General features: G+C 33.6%; 2 protein-coding genes across 3 annotated transcripts in view; one reads left to right on the plus strand and one right to left on the minus strand.

The window, feature by feature from the left end:
- Positions 1-20,945, plus strand: part of Coprox (oxygen-dependent coproporphyrinogen-III oxidase) — a 120,567-nt gene extending 99,622 nt beyond the window's left edge. Inside the window, exon 9 of the transcript XR_011333139.1 lies at positions 20,909-20,945. The gene's annotated coding sequence lies outside the window, so the exon portion shown is untranslated. The remainder of the gene's footprint in view (positions 1-20,908) is intronic.
- Positions 1-20,959, minus strand: part of LOC138703367 (uncharacterized) — an 88,100-nt gene that overhangs the window by 34,022 nt on the left and 33,119 nt on the right. For both annotated transcript variants that reach the window (XM_069831188.1, XM_069831187.1), the window contains 3 exons: positions 14,173-14,306; positions 9,641-9,776; positions 8,096-8,246 (listed from right to left, as the gene is read on the minus strand). In XM_069831188.1, coding sequence (XP_069687289.1) covers positions 8,096-8,246; positions 9,641-9,776; positions 14,173-14,306 — 421 coding nt within the window. The remainder of the gene's footprint in view (positions 1-8,095; positions 8,247-9,640; positions 9,777-14,172; positions 14,307-20,959) is intronic.

Consider the following 20,959-nt stretch of genomic DNA (forward strand, 5'->3'; position numbering starts at 1 on the left):
CCACATGCCGAAGCAGAGGTGGATGATCATACAACAAGAATGGAGGTATCATGTGGTTAGCACAATGATTCCCCCAGCCGTTATAGCTGGTTTGCAAAACCAGATTTTTGCTACCTATCGTAGCTTCCCAAGTGTATCTCAATGCTGAGTGGGGACTGGTCCCATACACTGACCGAAATTTCATGAGAAAATTTCTTCCCCCAAAAGGACTAGAACCAGGGGGTGGAATGCCTTAGACTGCGACGCCACGGTGCAGGACCACACAAATGTCTATACAAATTAAAAAAAAAAGCATATCTTTTCCTTTCATTAATATATTTAGGTTTGCAACTCAAGTTCAGGTGTCTGCTGCACTGACTATATTAGAAAATAGATGCCTTTAAATTACAGTACACATATTTTTCCATTACACAAAGTAAAGAAAAATTTGATGCTCAAACACTGAAGCACCATGCTTGTTGTTTTACAACCATGAATCAAAAAGATGTCCATGGGTCAAAATGGTGGGTTGCTAGTAGCTACCAAAAATCTATTATAACAAAGAATGCAGACTACTCATAGAGGTTTGCAAGATCATAAAGAAAAGCACAAAGCTGAAACTATGTGTCCTAATTTATTAATTTATGTATTCGTGTTTCAATAATAAAATATGCATAAATTGTATAGGAGATTGGTTGTTTCCTGCAGATATGGTCACTAATACTACACTGCACTCTGCAAGTCTGGTATACTTGAACTCCATTTCTGAGCTGGCAAGTAATGTAAGGCAGAATTCAATACCCTTGAAGAGGACATTCAGACTTACGTCTCTCTAGAATGCCTTACTTAGGATTTTTTCTTTCGAAAATTTGTTCACTTTAGATATTGTCAAGGACCCCATACATGCAAAGGCTTATTTGGAGGTAAGTCAGTCTACAAAACCTAAATCCACAGGCAAATCTCCTCAAGTATTAAGATTTTCGGCCTATAAGCAAGTCTCCAGAGTTCAGCAGCTGCTTGAATTTTTCAGGCCATAGAACTCTCTGAATTAAGAGGGAGAAAAAGTAAACATAAAAACAAAGTACACTATGGTCGAGATTTCGTCACTGTTTCGCTTTAACCAGTTCTCTATACCTTTTATAATTCTCGAGTGGATGTGTAAAATCGGTTAAGTCACAAAAATACTTAAATTTAGTTACAGGTATTCTGCCATTTAAAAAAAATGGCCGACTTTTGTTTGTAATCAGCAGGGAACGGATTTATATGGACTAAAAATATATGAAATATGTAAATATATATGTAGTTATTTTTACCAAAATATGGAATTAAATATGGATTTTTACCAAAATATGGAATTAAATATGGACTTAAAATTATAAAAAAATGACTATGTACGTTAAATATTGGTACATTTTAATCAAACTAAACAAAAAATATAATGGACGTACCTTATCTTCCAATGTAGTTTCAACAAAACACAATTTTTATTGTCTGTTACCATAACAATAGGTTACAAACATTTCTTTCAAGTGCTGAAAAGTGAATCTTCTTCTATTGTCTCTGAGGATAGATTTATACTGACTAAAAGAGCGTTCGACGTCACAAGAAGTAACTGGTACATAATTCAATTTCACAATGTCTGCTGGGGATAAGTCCAAGTTAATCTTCACTGTTGATTCACCACTCATCACAGCAACAACCTTTTGTAGTTCTTCATATCCAGGGTTTTTTGAAAGTACAGTGTCCACCTTAGCTCTTACTGCATCTGCAACTTTACCTCTACCACGATTCAGTTGTTCCACAGTACTATTTATAATTTCAAAACTTTCAGATAGTGAAAGGTGCCTATTTTGGAGACTTTTGAGCGTTTTTATGATGCATGAAAATGTATGCTGAATGTGAGCTAAGTCATTCTTCACACTTATGTCACAGGTAACTGTTTTCGCAGTATCAATTGAGACTGCATCTTCAGAGTCCAATGCAAGGAGAACATTGTTAATAGAGTCTATATGTTCGGCATAATATTCAACTGCTTCTAGCCATGTACCCCATCTAGTTAAAATTGGCTTTGGTGGCAATGGAATTTCAGGGTACATTTCTTTCAACACGTTAACTCTACTGGGAGCTTTGAGAAATACTTTTTTCACTGATGAAATCAACAAATCTACTTTAGGGAAATTGTCTCTGACCACTTCTGCCACACGATGAAATGCATGCGCCACACAAGTAAAATGAGTCAATTTAGGATATACAACAGATAATGCTTGTCCAGCTTTGACCATATAAGGGGCAGCATCGCTAATAAAGAATAACACATTATCGTACATAATACCCTTTGGCCACAGGATACCCATAGCTTCGTTGAACAGTTTAACTATAGTTTTGTTATTGCACTTTTCTAGAACATCACAATGCAAAAGAATTCGTTCAGAATATTGTTCACTTAACAAACCGATAACTACATTACCAACAAGTCTACCTTCTTTGTCGGGAGTCTCATCAATGGAAACCCAAATTGAACTATCTTTAATTTCATCTCTTATCTTCTGTATTGTCTCATCGTAGATGGATGGAGCATACGTCTTCCTAAGTGTTGACTCATCCGGGATTGTATGTTGAGTATATTTTTCAAGGAATTCCCTGAAGACCTTATTCTTTAGTTTGTAGAGAGGAATATCAGCAGAGATGAGAGAACGGCACAGGTCGATGTTAAACTCAGATCTTACATTCGATGTTGTTGGTTATGTTAAAAACAATTGTCTCTGCTTGGAATTTAGTTGTTTGTTGGCCTGATGTTTACTAGTTGTAATGTGTTGTTGCACCAGGAACTTTTGTGTAGATGATACTGCACACTGACACAAATTACAAAATAATATTTTATTGTCAGTTGATAAACCATCTTCTTTAAATTCTGAAATGTAACTTGTTAGTTTTGATTTTAAATTGACTGAATGGCGTACTTTTGGCATATTTACCGTCTTTATAGTATGATTTACAAAACTGAACCTATGTGTACTCTGACTGGCATTTAACTGTTGAGCTGCACAACTGAAGTCTGTTAAAAATTTTAAATTAAATTAATACAGTTTTGTAACTTACTTTCCCATTGTTGATAGGACTGCTAATTTTCAAATAACTCTGATGTTAAAGGGATTACTGAACATGTGTTTAAATCTCTATTGTTGAAATGTATTTTTAAAAGTTAATGGAATTTTGTTTTGTTTTATTGTTAAACCTAATATAATATGGACTGTTTTATATGAAATATGGAAAATATATGGAAATTAACGAAAATATGTACTAAACTCTAAAATATGGAAAAATATGGAAAATAAAAGTAGGATTTTTCAACCCTACACATTGTGAAACATAAAGATAATGCAAAATATAAATTATATTAGCTTTATAAGTAAATATGTATTTACATATAAATCCTTTCCCTGGTAATCAGCTAAGTCATATCTGTGTTCTGTACAAAGTTACAAACACGTGCATACGCAGCTATGTCCAGAAATGTATATTCTTGGCATGTAAAAACAGTCCATCCAGTAAATGTCGAATTATCCTGTTATGCATAACATATATAATGGTGTGTAAAACGGTCAAGTCAGTAAATATTGACTTATCTTCTCATCCACTACATATGTAATGATTTATAAAAACAGTCAAGTCAGTAATTTAAATCAGTCCACCAAACACTATAGTTATTTTCTAGAACTTCAGCCTCCCCTTTATGTATCTCCGTTCTGTTAACATGTATGAATAAGGAAGGAATTTGGCTTACCAGTCACCCTCTTTGTCGATATGTGTACAGTTATCTTTTGTCCATTACAAGTGTCTGAAAGTGCACAATAATTCCTGGATGCCCTTTACAAATCAAGGTAGTAATGATACAACCCAGGTATTTAAGTTCGAGGTCCATGGGTTAAAATACTAGTTGAATTTTAGTTGTTTGTGTGAAAGTGTGAATATGTTCTCAAGAGCAAAGCAGTCAGTTTTGTTGGCACAAAAGAAATATTCTGAAGAGAATGCAGAGTTTGCAGAGTTACCACTGCATAATAAAAGTTACAAGAGGCATTCAGCTCTGTTATAAAATGTTCTTTCGATAGTGATAATGACCCGAATTTTGACCCCAATATTTATTCTGACGATTCTTCTGATAGTGATGTAGTGTCCAAAGAAATGCTCAAAAACAAGTTTTGACAGCATTAATAAAAACAAAAGTAAGGAAAATTATAATACAGATAAATCAAGAGATAAGAATATTGAGGGTGGAAGCTTAAATAAATAATATGAAGGGAATGACACCAGTAAACATGTAGAAAATTACAGTAGTACATCAGAAGTATACTATAAGGATAGGATAGCTCTAAAAGAGATGACCAGAATAAATTGGAAAATGACAAGCATGAAGGAGAAGAAATTGATAAAGTTACGGAAGAAAATAACAAGAAGAAAGAGGAGGAAAATGTGGTGTCCACACAGAAAAATTAGTCATGCAACTGGAGAAATTATCATTAGAAATGAGAAAGGAAATTATCCGAGTGCACACAATGATAATGTGGAAATAGCTTCAGATGAATCTGTATTCTGGAATAATGGGCAGTATCCCAGGGAAAATTCAAATAATCTCGGAGCATGTGAATTGCATAAGAACAAGAGAGGCACTAAAGGAGATACTAGAAAATCGAGGGAAGATAGAAAGAATGCAAGAAACATGGGGAAAGAGTATGCAACTTTAACAGGAAAAGTAGTGAAAGCAAAAGTTATGAAAAAGCTTGGGGAATGCAGAATGTTGTGTGTTTAAATGAATGTTATAGTTATTTTCACTGGTGTCGAAATTTTTTGCCAACTTCGATTACTTTTGTGTTTGCTATTGTGTATGATTCTGTAAGGTCTCATTTTATAAACCTATGGATCAACAATTGGCTCTCTTTTGACAAAGAAAAAATTTTATAGTCCGTTCAAAATAAACTAAATGACCTGGAAATGTACAAAATTTGCCCAGACATGTTCAGATATTTTTAACTAGAGCTAGAACAGGTCACATTGTCACACAATTGCACTTACACTAATTTCATCTTTCTGATAGTCTACTTCTACTCGTCTGTGGTGTAATAATCATGATGAAGATCTGGAACACATTCTTCTATACTGTCCACCCATAAACCACAAAAGAAGTAAATTAAAATCATCAGTACCATTTGCAGAAGACAATGCTCTGCAGTATATACTGACATACACCAATTCTGGCTACTAGCAATAGGCATCTATAATGAACACTGATCAAAATACCCCTCATTTCTCATGAAAAACAAGAACTGAAAAAACTACAGTGGACTAAAGTGAACTTTATGTTGTCAGCAAACAGCTGGATACATTAAGAAGACTGATTGATTGTGTATGATTGTGAGTGAAATGATTTGTACTTACAAAGGGAATTGGTGATGTGACCATGAAGTTACAATTTTCATTATAATTCACAATTATTAAACCTCTGTCTGTGTTTCAACATCACAATAGTACATTATGCAACGAGCCTATAATGAAGGTAATTAAGAAGCGAATATGGATATTTATGAAACGAGCGCGAGTTTCATAATTTTCATACGAGCTTCTTAATTACCATTATAGGCGAGTTTCATACGACTTTTTATGCTCGACCATATTTATTTCTAACTTGATATTATTAATTTTCTTTGCATCTGACCTTGACCAATGTCCCGTATGTTGTGAGATGTGCGCAGACGCGAAAGTATTGATTTTTTCCGAGGAACAGATGTCCACATTGACCTTGCTAGGCCATAAGAACCTACAGAGATAACATTCAAATTAAATTAGACATTGAAAAACGAGATGACAAATTGAATTTATTTGAATATTATTTACAATTAACGCTAATTATTATAGTAACAGAACATAACCTTCTGCGACAGTATTGGATTTCCAGCCTCCGTGACTTTTCACTAATTCTCTTTTGATTGCATATCCGAGAATAATCGATACTTGCGGTTTTATAATGGTAGAAAGCTGACCTGCCATTGGCTGAACAGTTGTAACCTGAGTCGTCATTGGCTGAAAGACCTGACCTTTAATGAGTAGGTGTACTTTAATGACATGCATTAAAGGTCTGCTACCAGGTGTATAATTACTACATTTCGGTATGGTCGAGCATAAAAGCTGTTATACTACTTTTATTAATATCCAGTCTATTTTATATTATACCATGTGTAAAACAAGGCAAGTCGAAGATAGTGTTGCGAATAAGTGGTTAAGTACAAATAATTAATGCATTACTTTCAAAATAGAAGTGTTAAAGGATGAAAAATGTACCATAGCGACCACTTTATCACCTAAAAATCTTCTAAGAGGCTAACACAAAACTCAACTTTTTTGACATACCTGATTTTACACATCCAGTAATGAATTTATAACAGCACAACTAGAGGTGCAATTTAAAAATGGTGCTAAGGAGTGGTAAATAAATGAAAGCACAACCATAAATAATATTTATCGAGTCGTTGCATGTGAAATAAATGATTTCAATGACTTCTTACGACTTCTTTATGAACTATAACGCAGTGGCTTCCAAGAGACATGCATGTCCCGCCAGGTAATGATGGGACAGAATTTTATTTCCATGCAAAGACATCTCTTATGGATAATATGTTATGATGGTTTCTAATATGCCACACTGCTGCAGAAAGTCTGCACAATACTGCATTACAGATCGCTTGAATAGCCGGCAACTGTTCAGACATCTGATGCCAGAATTGTTACAAAAATGGCATCTGAGAGCAACAATATCGGATTGAAAGATTTAGTATGGAATTGCCCCATATTATACAATTATCGAATAATACTTACAAAAACATGACATTAAAAGAGAATGTGCGGCACATGATTGGGTAAACCTAGTGTCCCAGTAAGTTTACTGTAACTTAATATTTCGTTTGCTATTGCATATTTTGATAGGTTATCCTGGCTGTTTAATTTACCACAAAACTATATATATATATATATATATATATATATATATATATATATATATATATATTTCCTCATGTAGTCAGAAATAATGATAACTTAAAATATATGTTAGTATTAACCTCAATCTGGATTTTTGTCATATTGCCTCTTCATTGATGTTTGTGTTAAATCAGACAGACCTTTTATGAGATATCATTTGATAACTCAACTGTTTAAATCTCTACAAGTTTATTTTGACATACTTAACATAAACATATTTCTTATACACAAAGTGTACTTATTGCCGCTGTTAATAGAGCCAATAACTAAATTAAAACAATAATAATATATAATTTAATGGCTAACACGAAGAAAACAAAGGGCAATAAAGGTAACAAAATGTACTATTTAAAACACTGGTGTTGAAAATTGATAATCCATTTAGGCTACATAGATACATTATTATTATTATTATTATTATTATTATTACTATTACTATTATTATTATTAGAATTTTCTCTATAACTGTCTCATGTTCAAACAAAGAAATAACTGCTAAATCCATGTTGTCAAGTAATCTTGACTTGAAATGACACAATGATATATTCTGTTATAAAAACCAGTCTATGTCATATGCCACAAGCATCAACAGAATTTCATGCATAACACAACTTATCCATGACTCTTGGAAACGACTGCTTAAGTCTAGGAGGCTAAGTCTGAGTGTGTATGAACAATCATACAATTCAAACATAACTTCCAGAGGTAAGTCTGTACCGGTAAGTATCCGATAAGTCTTTGTGTGTATGGGGCCTTTAATAATAATCTGACTCAGAGGCAAGAATCATAACTGACTAAACCATTAATGACAAAGCATGAAGAAACATCTGTACCAGAAATACATTCCTCTCCACCATTCCCCTTTTATAAGGATTATCCGATTTTTTCGAATAACCATTCAGCCCACCCCCTTCATTACCATGGATAATAGAGGTTCTACTGTATATCAAACGCAATTTTAAAACATCTGATGTGATTCAAGATAGGGAAACTAAACTTCTCAAAATATTTTTTATACACTTAACATTCTACTTCTATCTCAAGCACTATACTTAAATTTTTATGATAAAAAATTCGAAATTTTTACCTGTATCTCAGAAGAATCCTCTGATGAACGAGGTGCAATGTGACTGGAGTCTTCTGGAACTGAATTTGGTTCTCCAGACAAGCGCCGAAATGTATTATCATTGAATCTCACTTGTTTGTTGCAAAAATTCTGCAGTTTCTTCCGAACAAACCTATTTGAAAAAGCAGTTTTAAGAAAAATGTTTAATAATTGTACTCATTGCAAAATAACACTGAACAACAAATTTTTACTTTTTGTCTTGCTCTGAAATAAAAATAGGTGAATATTACTAATATGTGTGCCCTAAATCTAAGTTTAAAATCCAAATTGCCCTATCACGTACCATTTTCCAGGGAAAATGAATTGAATTTTTTTATGACAAAACTTGTTTGTTTTTAATTTTTCACTGCTACTGATAAAAATTACAACACACTAGGGATTCAAAATTCCTCATAATACTTGAAAAATGTGTACTAAATATAAAAATGATGTTACATAGTTTAAAACACGACAACATAAATAATATTTCATGTGTATACTGAGAGAAATCTCGGAATTTGAAATTACATTTAAAATAATTTTCTGGATGACTTCTGTTTATAACTAGACCCGTATTATAACTAGACTGTATTTTACAAGAAACCAACAATAAGTCTTCAAGCATGCTAGATGATGACCTTCGTTTATATTGCCTTTCCATTTCAGATATTTCTTGATGAAATCTTTCCCCATGCTCATCGCTTACCGCTCCAAAGTTAAAAAGAAAGAAATCCAAATGAGAATGTAAAAAGTGTACTTTGAGAGACATATTACACTCCATTTTGTCATATGCATTTAACATGGTTTCCACAACAAGTTCTATGTAGTTCTCAGTCCTAGAATTTCCAAGGAAATTTGAGCAAACATCTCTGAAAGTGCGCCATGCCATTCTTTCTGTAACAGAAAGTTTTTCCTCAAACAAAGGGTCAGTCATAACTTTGTGAATTTGTGGACCGATAAAAATGCACTCTTTTAATTTTCCTTCACTCAAACTGGTAAACTTTTCCTTTAAATACTGAAAACCACATTCTTGTTTGTTCATTGCATTGACCTCAATTTCAACTGTTATGAAATTTACTTAATAGAAGGGACCAATATCTGTTTATTTATTAGGAGTACAAAAGAACATGTCAGCAACCAAAAGAAACCAGAAATAAGTCATAAACTCATAAAATGCATTGGCTTGTGTTTTGGTTTATACCCCCAACCCGCGCCAGATGTTTCCTGGGGGAGCGTTGATCAAAAAGTGAAATCATGGTATATCTTAAAAACTTTATGTGATACGAAGAAAAGAGATGCATTTTCGGATTCAGCGCACATCAAACCATAATGGACACATTGTTTTAAATAAATTAATTAATGCAATTAATATGTCACACGCGCGTGCGTGCGCACACGCACGCACACACACATTCACTCACTCACAAATTGCTGCCCCCAGTAAATCTGCATTTTTTTTTTTTATTTGTTGATTTCTAAAACAAAGTAATGAATGATATGAACTCTTCTTTCATTTCCCATACATACCAATCAGTTGGGCTATAATATTCTGAAGGTGAAACTGTAGGAGAAAGCGTGTCCATAGTAGCAGACGTAACAGTGCAATCATTTTGCCCAGCCTGTGTTTGAATTGATGACCCAGCAATATCAATGGTAGAGGAACCTAAAATAAAAAATATACCTTATGCATTAACTTGAAAAAATAATCACAGTTTTAAGTGAAGATGTAACAAATGAATTGTTTAGAACCTTTTGTACATCCAATCTAACCTTTTTTTAACAAGGTACTCAGGTAATGCTCAGATTGTGATGACAATGTGCATCTGAGCTCAATGGAAACCTCTGAAAATGACACTTAAGAACCCTTCTTTCCTTACATAATTTCAAGGGAAAAATTGTTCAAGTAAGTACCTGAAAAAACCAGATTTGTATACCTTCTTTCCATTTAAGATCATGTGGTCAACTAACAAAGATTCACTTTGTTGTGGTCGACACAACAAGGATTAAATTTCTCCCTTCTTTCCATTTGCGAGATTTCATTTTAATTCGTTATTCTTAACTTCAAGTTTACACTTTCGTAATTCACTGTGAATGCTTTGAAATCATGTGGTCAACTAACAAAGATGTCATGTATTCACTTTGTTGCTGTGGTTGACACAACCAAGATTAAATCCCTCTCCAATTGACTTGTAAGTTTATGAGGACTGTAGTGATTATAAGCATGGGTTGTTGAAGTAAAATGGAAGCAGCAAAATGATAATGGTTAATCAACTTCTGAAACATAATGAAGATTTTCATTCACAGTTTTCTGCCCAAGAACATGTTTTTCACTGCAAACCCAACATTCTCCAGTCTTTCTTATTTTCTACTTTCCTCTTAAGTCTCAGCATATGGTCGATATATCGATCGTCCAGTTCAAAAGTGCGACAACTAAAAAATTGCCTCATTTCTAATTGTCGTGGTTATGAATCAGAACTCTGTTCCTTTCTAAGTGATTTATTTGAAACTTTCAACTGAAGATATCTCAAAACTTGTTTTTTGAGTTGTCGCACTTTTGAACTACACGATCGATATCTTAATGCAGGGCTGACTATAAGGCAATTGAACCAATTTATCCCAATTGGGCCCCACACCTAAGTTCAATGATTTTTATTTGCAGGATCTGTCTATGGATACTATACGAAAATGAGTAACAGATCTGGAAGTGGCAATGACATGTGAGGGTAGAACAGAAACAAGAATAAGTGAATACCACAAAGTTGCTAATGTAAATGGTTACATGCTTGTAGAGTGATGTACTGAAGCCAATTCTTCCAGCAAAGATTAAAATCCCCATGAAAACACTTGAGTTTCTTGTTTTACTGCATTTCCCAATTTTTTTTATTACCCTTCGGATCTTCCTGACAGCTCTAGTGACTGTCGCATCAGAAGACAAGTTTTTCCAAACTTAAACCGATCAAAACTTATCTGACATCAAAGAAAAGAACTACGATCCAACAAAGATATAATTTTGATATATTATATTGTTCAGCAAAATTAAAAAAAAAATACAATATTAAATAAAGTTAGTAAAAATAAATCTTGGTGTGAAATTAACAAAAAAATAAATAAATAAAACTGATTCTTAATTCTCCAATGGCTATCTTCAGACTAGTAACTGGACATTAATCTTTGGCACTGGCTATCAACATTTCAGATAATGAAAATATTAATAAAAATCAGAGATATTTCAGATAATGAAAGTGTTAATAAAAATCAGTGACTTTTACTGGCATATTAGAAAAGTAATGAAGAAAATTCAATGTTATGAGCATTTGATTACTTATCTGAAAGCATTCATGCATTAGGAACATTGGAACAATTTGATAATTTTATTCTGTCCATTGAATATGAAAATCACCTCAAGCTTATTGAACTTAAACAAAATCCTGAAAATCTTTGCAGAGAAAAACGCAAGAAAGATAACTTTTCCACATTAAAGGCCATAATACTAACATGTCTTTTTTATTATCTATTCATATTAAGTGAATTAATATAAATAAAAAACAAATTATTTCCTAATAATGCTGCTCTTACATTTTGATTAAAAAGAAGTGTAATATTTTCACTCAATCATTTCACAGTAAATAAAATAGGCGATTTTCTACCTATTTGGACTATCTAACGATAATCAATATACGTTTTTTTTTTTTTTATTTGTACGCTTAATTTCCACTAATTCACATTCACTTTCTAAATGCATATTGATTGATTTTCATTGAATAATAGATATAAGTATCACACAGTAGCTTCGTGGTCTAAGGCATCACACCTGGACTCACATTAATGGAATGAGTGCTGGTTCGAGTTCTTATGAAATTTCGGCCAGTATATGATGGATTTGGAGAGCGAAATCCAACTGGTTATGGAAACCAATTATAATGGCTGGGGGAATCTATGAATTTGGGGAGCTATGCTAGATAATGAAATCCAGTTACAGAAACCAGCTATAACAGCTGTGGGGATCATCATGATAACCACAGATACCTCTGGACTGGTTGGATGATCATTCATCTACGCTGAGGTACGTGGACATGAGACCAGCAGCTGGCTGGTCAGCATTGGTCCTTCATGGGCTGTCACGCCAAGGGTCAAATTCTTTAATTAAAAAAAAAAGATGTAAGTGTATAATAAACTATATTCACCGGTGTAAATTCTAGAGAAATTGTCTGTGAACATGGGGTCCGAATAATGTCTCTAATGTCTCCTAAAGCCAGCCCTGTCTTAATGTTGAGTATCATCTAATGTCTTCTTCTGCCTCCGAACTTTTCTTCTGTTCACCATTCCTTCCAGTGTATCCTTCAGTACGCAGTTCCTTCTTAGCCAGTGACCCATCCAATTTTTTATTCTCTTTTTGATCAGTTTCAGCATTATTCTTTCTTCACCCACTCTTTCTAGAACAGCTTCATTTCTTATTACCTATAATTCTGTCCATTCCAAACATCCCATTCTTCTTCACTAATTATTTTTACCATTCACCTCACAATGAATAGTTTTTCATATATGTAGACTATAAAAAGAACCTCATAAATTATTGGATAATGTTATTGAGTGACTAAAAAAATAAGGTTAATGTTGGAGTCACTACAAGAGGTTGCTACATTGGTTCTCGTATTGTTTAAGATTTCTTGATCAATAAGTGTTGCAGAAGTAAGTCTTGTGTGACAAACGATGACTAATTTCTTTTTTCGAGATCTACGGATGTGCAGTATAAAAGGATGTGCTCCAGATTTTCATGATTATTACACCATAAGACTATCAGAAAGAAGAAGTGTACTGTACATGAAACTTCATGACCATTAAGGCATGTCATGCCTCTTGTTAAAAATTTTTCAATATGTATTCGCAAGTCATTTGTTTTCTTTTTGAGTGGCCTGTAAAATTTTGCCTTTCCTAAGAGACGAGATTAAATTTTGACGAAAAAAAAAAAAAACACGCACGCACGCGCGCACACACACACACACACACACACACACACAGATATATAAAAGACATTTAGTTACTATTGGTCCACAGTGCTTAAAATCCAGTTAATTCTCTTGAAGATAACAGCCAATAAGAAGTGGGTACCAGATTTCATGATAATGGGTCTGTTTTATAATGCTTATACACGATTCAAACAGAGTAATAGATGTAAAATTTGGGGAGCAGGATTAGCAACTCTTTTACACAAAATGTGTTTCCTAAAGGAACATTGGTTTCGATAAAAGGAAAGAAAAGGAAACCACAACTAAATCTGTACAGGAGATTGATGTTAAGTAAATAAGTTTAATTATTCTAGGCCAAACTAATGCCTTTGGGAGAGAAAACCACACATGTACTCTGATTTTATTTATTTTTTTTTTTTAGTGATTCCAACTTTAATTATATTTTTTATGGAGAATCTAGTCGCCCATGACATGATCCAATAATTTATGAGGTTCTTTTATAGTCTACAGATATCAAAAGCTACTCAATACGAGGCACATGGTAATTAAAAATAATTAGTGAAGAACAATAGTGTGTGAAATGGACAGACAAAATAAGAAATTAAGCTATACTAGGAAGACTGAGTGAAAAAAGAATAATGCTGAAACTGATCAGAAAGAGAAAAGAAATTGGCTGATCACTCGGTAAGAAGCAACTGCCTACTGGACGTACTGGAAGGAATGGTGAATGAGAGAAAAGTTTAGGGTACAAGAAGACATCAGATAATTGGCAACATAATGAATATCAATATATGAATCACATGTGGAGACTAAAAGGAAGACAGAAAACAGGGCAGGTTTGAGAATGCTGGGTTTGCAGTGCAGTTTCTTGAGCAAAAAATTAGGAATGAATGGAATGTTACGTACATTTGGAAACATATGGACTATAAAATATTTTTATGAACCATACTTCATGTAGAAAATATTACAAAAAATAGCACAAATTATCACATACATAACTGCCATCCTCTTATATGCTACTAACATAAAAAAACCAGTTCACAATATTTCAATTTATATATGAATTACAAAGTAATTGCATTTATACACAACCTGATAAAGCAGGTCCACATTCATTAGCATCAGAGGTTTCAGCAGATGCCAGAGCTGCAGAAACAGATGTCCTACATAATGGTCGCTTCCTTGATGGGGAATTCATCCTCCCCATATTCGTCAGAACTCTCCACCTAATGAAATGAAAGACACTATTTCTTGAATCTACATTCCACAATAAGCTTTTAATATTCATAACAATGAATCTTCCCCCTACCGCAATAAGGTTTTAACCCAGATATGCCTACTGTCCTATTAAAAAGACAGTTGTCAATGTTTCAAATTACCCTCCCTACATTTAACGCATTTGATTTTTCACAGGTGTCACTACCCTCCCTACATTTAACGCATTTGATTTTTCACAGGTGTCACTATTACTGGTCTTAATTAGAGACTTGCTAGGTGTGTTAAGACTAGTAATTAGAGTTCTGGCCACCGATGAGTTTGAGATGTGGACGTGAGAATTGTTAGTTTATTTCAGCTATGGCATCCGAGACGCAAATCAGATAAGAATGTTAAATATTTTTACAGTTCGGAATTATTTTACAAATTGTTGTAGATCAAATGACTCCTAATAAACATAAATATAACGTGAAACCACAATGCGTTCGAAATATCTATTCATTGCGACATTACAATAACGAAAACTTATGTGTCCTTTTAAAAGGACAGTAGACATATCCCCATATATTTTGAAATTGTTTCACTATTTCAATTTTAGTGGATTTTCCCTGCATGAAATGCTATCTACGTTTGAAAATTATGCTACGGGCGAAATTTCATCTCAAATACAGACATATCATTATAATGCAGCCTACAAATGCCACACAGAGTTCGTGTGCACTCAAAATTGGGTTTCTGACGTCTTGTCAGCCCACTGAGATGTGTGGATATGAATGGAAAAATTGAGACAGTGTCTGGTGTAGTTGCTGGGTAGCTAGTCGGCAAAGCATTGTTCGCTAAGCCTAAGATCCCGGGATCGATACCCGCTCCGGAACAATTTTTCCTTTGAAATTATTCAAGTCTGCTTTGCAGGGTGATAACCTGAAAGCCAGATTTGCATAGCAAGATCTGTTTACAAGTGGAGGACTGGTGACGTTCTGGAGGGAGGTATTGAATGGACATAAGTTTCTATTGTTTTTCATTTAGTATTTTTGGAAGAGGCCTTATTTTCTTTATAAATTGTCACTGTCATAACAATGTAGATTTTACAAAATGAACTGAAACCTGTCTTTCGACATTGCCACAGCAACTGATTCATTATATATATCGTCACTTCTCTCCCTCGAAACTTCAGCACTCTTTTCGCCTATTACTTATTTTTAAGTATCAATAGCAATACGGTACTATTCAATGACGAAAGCATTCTAGAGTTAAAACGAATTTAGCCACAATGCATCATTTTTCAGAATAATAATAGTAGTAATAATAAAGAAACTATAATAAAATAATAACGTAATGATTTGTTAATAATAATAATAATAATAATAATAATAATAATAATTGTAAATTACAACAATTACATTGTTTCCTTTCATGTAAGCATAGTATGCATGAATGCTAATATGTCTACTGTCCTTTTAAAAGGACACCTGTTTCTAGCTCAACCAGTTACAACTACAATGTTTCGACACCATACAAATACTTCAGTTACATACTGCATTAAATGAGATTTGAAAAATACACAAAAATTGCAAAAAAAAATTTCAGGCATATCTGAGTTAATATTAATTCATAACAATGAACTCCCTCCCTCTCACTTACTCTGTTCAGGTCTTGAAAGAAAAGCTGCACAAAACAAGCAACAATGCACTTGATTAGACCTGAGTATTTTGAACTGCAGTAAATAAGAGCATACACTATTTTTTAAGGATGTGACATACAGTTTTCAGTACCAATTAGGAGTTTCTGAACCAAGTGATCACAAATGACTTCATAATTATTCAGCACAAGGTCATCTTGCAATTAATATGAAAAATTAGTATGTAAACATACCATTATTTCAGTACACAAAAATAAGCAATATACTATTACAGCACCACATTTTTTTATTTTAATACTTTATTCCACAATGTAAATTCATTAGAATTAGAAAGCAAAACCAGTTATAAAAAACAATCCTTCAGCTCTTATATTGCATCAGTATACAAAGGGCTGTGAAATTTATCTTATAAAAATAACAGAATGGGCTGTACAAACATTACGACCATCAATTTCTTTTCTTTTCTCTCCTTGAATTCTATACAGTCTTTATAGTTGAGATTATAAAGTATTTGACACATTTCTAATATAATAAAATCTCCCTTATCTTTCCTCCTCCTCCTCTGTAATTTTCACACTTCTTACATTATAGCTGTTTTGTTGTCACACAATGTAACCTTTCTTACACGAAAACAGAAATAAAACAAGAATGTGTGTCTCCAATATTTTTTATATATGAACAGAAATATCATGGAATGGAAACAAACAGAACACAGTTCTGCAACAAAAGACATAACTGTAATTTTGGATGCTATTCCTTATGCAGACAACTTAGCTCTCTTGGCATATTCTAAAAATGATTTACAGTAATTTATAATCTGCATCACAAGAAAGATATAACATGAAGATTCACAAAGAAAAGAGTTGGTAGTGTAAGAAAGAACTGGTACAAACTAAAATCTGCACATTTTAATAAATGAGCTACAGTTGGGGAAACAGGTCTACCAGAAATATCAACACCTTAACACAACACGTACTCAGCTATGGCAGAAAACATAGACAATGAGAAAGCAACAGCTTGAAAAATAAGTGAAGAAATACAGGATGCATTAAATGGTATCTCAAAAACAACCCAAAACTGAATCTAACCAAAATAGTTATCAGCACAAAGTCAAATTGAAAAAATTAAATTATTATTATTATTATTATTATTATTATTATTATTATTATTATTATTATTATTATTATTATTATTATGTCTCGTGACCAGAATATTGTAGAAAATAGAAATATAAAAATTCAAAATTTATTCTTTGAAAAGGTGGAAAAATTCAAATATAAATGACACTAGGGAGGAAATTAAACGCAGAATAAATATGAGAAATGCCTGTTATTAATTGATTGAGAAGCTTTTGTCATCTAGTCTGCTGTCAAAAATCTGAAAGTTAGAATTTATAAAACAGTTATATTACCAGTTGTTCTTTATGGTTGTGAAACTTGGACTCTCACTTTGAGAGAAGAACAGAGATTAAAGGTGTTTGAGAATAAGGTTCTTAGGAAAATACTTGGGGCTAAGATAGATGAAATTACAGGAGAATGGAGAAAGTTACACAATGCAGAACTGCACACCTTAAATTCTTCACCTGACATAATTAGGAATATTAAATCCAGACGTTTGAGATGGGCAGAGCATGTAGCATGTATGGGCGAATCCAGAAATGCATATAGAGTGTTAGTTGGGAGGCCAGAGGGGAAAAAAAACCTTCGGAGAGGCCGAGACATAGATGGGAGGATATTAAAATGGATTTGAGGGAGGTGGGATATGATGATAGAGACTAGATTAATCTTGCAAGGATAGAGACCGATAGTGGGCTTATGTGAGGGCAGCAATGAACCTCCGGGTTCCTTAAAAGCCATAAGTAAATATTATTATTATTATTATTATTACAGCATAAAAGTTAATATTGTTACTTGTTACAGTTTTAACATACACGCCATGTTCCCACTTCTTTGGATGTTGTTTTTGCCATTCAGTATTTCTCTTTCATATCGTTAACGGACTTTAACCTTCTTAAGCATCACTTATAAATTAGTGTACGGTTGATAAGATCAATTGTCCAGCCCTTATGACTAAATTCTCTATTATTACATATTGGATTCCTGTGAGATAGACTTAAAACCCCTCCTAACAGACACCACATCTATTCAACTACACTCTGTGTCATTTTTAACTTTTAGTGTCTAAAATTCCAGACTCTAATTACACTACCCAACATGAAATTTGTCCACACCTGTGGAGTAACATTAGCGCATCTGGCCGCGAAACCAGGTGGTCCAGGTTCAATTCCCAGTTGGGGCAAGTTATCTGGTTGATGTTTCTCCAGGGTTTTCCCTCAACCCAATATGAGCAAATGCTGGGTAACTTTCGGTGCTGGATCCCGGACTCATTTCACTGGCATTATCACCATCTCATTCAGACGCTAAGTAACCCAAGATACTGATAAAGCATCGTAAAATAACTTACCCAAAAAAAATAAACCATGAAATTTACCTGCATGAAGATAATACATGTAATATAAATGACAATCAAGAGGAAATTAAATGCAGAATAAATATGGGAAATGCCTATTATTCGGTTGTGAAGTAAAAAAAAAAAAAGTTGTTGTTTTCTAATGCCAGGCATTTGACAATAAAGTCATTTGACCTCTTGCACTCCAATATTTTTCAAAGATATTGTCATGGTTAGCCACTAACGCACAGATTTTGAGATGTTCTGAATCCATTTCTTGATTTGAGCTGCACAATGGGCAGTCAGGAGACTGATATATTCCAATTCTATGCAGATGCTTGGCCAAACAGTCATGGCCTGTTGCCAATCTAAATGCAGCTACAGAGGATTTGCGTGGTAAATCGGGAATCAACTGTCGATTATGATGCAGAGAGTTCCATTTTTTCCTTTGAGATTGTGTTATCAAATTTTGTTTGTTGAAGTCTAAGTATGTAGATTTAATAAATCTTTTCACAGAGTAATACGTAGATTTAGTAACAGGTCTGTAAGTAGCAGTGCTGCCCTTCTTTGCTAAAGCATCCGCATTCTCGTTTCCCAGGATTCCACAATGGGATGGTATCCATTGGAATACAATTCTTTTATTGAGTGTTATTAGTTGAGAGAGCATTTTATTTATTTCTGCTATTTGAGATGAAGGTGTGTGTCTAGAGACTATTGATAGAATAGCTGCTTTGGAGTCTGACAATATAACTGCATTCTTAAATTTATTGATGTGGCAGAGAAGATTCCTAAGACTTTCACTTTCTCCATCAAAACTTGTTTTTCCATATCCAAGAGATCTATAAAGTGAGAAGAGACAGCACGTAACACCTGCACCTGCACCTTGTTCCCCAGAGATCAAGGATCCATCGGTGTATAAATGAAGCCAATTTTGTGGAGGGTACCTAATATTAATTGTCTCTAAAGACAATTGTTTCATTATTTCAGTGTTTACTTCTGATTTCAGTATTTCTTCTGTTAAATTTAGATTATACTCTATATTTAATAGTGTTAAAGGGTTTGATTTAATTTGTAAGTTTTCTTTTAAATTTGGGACGTTGATTTTCTGTTTTAATTCTTGAACCATGGATGTGAAACTTTTTTGAGTTTTTAATCTACGGAGAGGACTGTATGAATGCGAATTGTTTCCTGGTAATCTGATAAGTTTTTCATATTGAATCAGTGCTTTTTCTTCTATTATCATTTTGATGCTGTTAATATTAGTGAGGAATCTCATAGAATCTATTGGAGTTATTTTGATTCCACCAGTGATGAGCCTGAGAGCTTGGTTTTGAACGCGTTCTATTTCGTTTATGAAAGGTGAAGTAATTAAAATTTCTCCACAGTATGTCAGCACTGGCTGTATAAACATTTTGTATGTAGTGTTCAAAGTATTTCTAGAGCAACCCCATTTCTTTCCTGCTAGTCTTTTCAGAAAGGAGAATCTTTTACGAGCTTTTTCAGAAATGTATTTCAAATGGTTGCTCCATGTTAACTTACTATCGAAAATAACTCCAAGATATTTGGATTCATAAGTCCTAGGAAGGTGTTGCCCATTGTATTGGATATTGAATTCTCTTTCTTTTTTACCAAGTGAAAATATTTGGTAGTTACTTTTGCCTAAATTGAGTGTCATCAAATTTGGTGTATTCCATTCATGTAGTTGATTTAGAGCTTTAAGAGCAGAATTTTGAATTTTGTCTCTATGTCTGTGAGATCCGGAAGTCCACAAAACTATATCATCTGCAAATAGTGCTATTTTCATGTTTGATTCCTCTAATAGAGAGGGTAAGTCATTTATATAAATATTGAATAAAGTTGTGCTGAGGACAGCGCCCTGGGGTAGACCTGGATATGTTTGTCTGTAACTAGAAAGTGAGTTATTGAATTTAGTGGCAATGAATCTTTGACTAAGGAATTCTGATATCCATCTGAACATATTGCTGGAGATACCTAATTTCTGGAGTTTTAATAATAATTTATTTTTCTAAACAGAGTCATATGCTAATTGAAAGTCAATAAATATTGCCACGTTATCTTCTTTTTTGTTAAAACTGTCCTTTATTTCTTGGCCGAGGCGTATGACCTGTTCATTAGTAGAGTGTAGTTGTCGAAAGCCAGCTTGTCTTGGTGATAAAAGATTTTGAGATTCTAAATACCAAGTTAATCTGTTGGAGATCATTGACTCCATAGTTTTTGCTATCATGCTTAGTAGTGCTATTGGTCGATAACTATTAACATCATGAGCAGGTTTCCCTTAGTTAGAATATATAAAACAATAATTATACTACCAGTTGCTCTGTATGGTGGTTGTGAAACTTGTACTCTCACTTTGAGAGAGGATCAGAGGTTAAGGGTGTTCGAGAATAAGGTGCTTAGGAAAATATTTGGGGCTAAGAGGGATGAAGTTACAGGTGACTGGAGAAAGTTATACAACACAGAACTGCACGCATTGTATTCTTCAACCTCACAAGTGACACCAAGAAGGCACCACTTATGAGGCAACTAGGCCAGGAGATAATGGATAGGGTGGCTAGT

Source organism: Periplaneta americana, chromosome 7, assembly GCF_040183065.1.
Source record: "Periplaneta americana isolate PAMFEO1 chromosome 7, P.americana_PAMFEO1_priV1, whole genome shotgun sequence".
NCBI classification, from domain to species: domain Eukaryota; kingdom Metazoa; phylum Arthropoda; class Insecta; order Blattodea; family Blattidae; genus Periplaneta; species Periplaneta americana.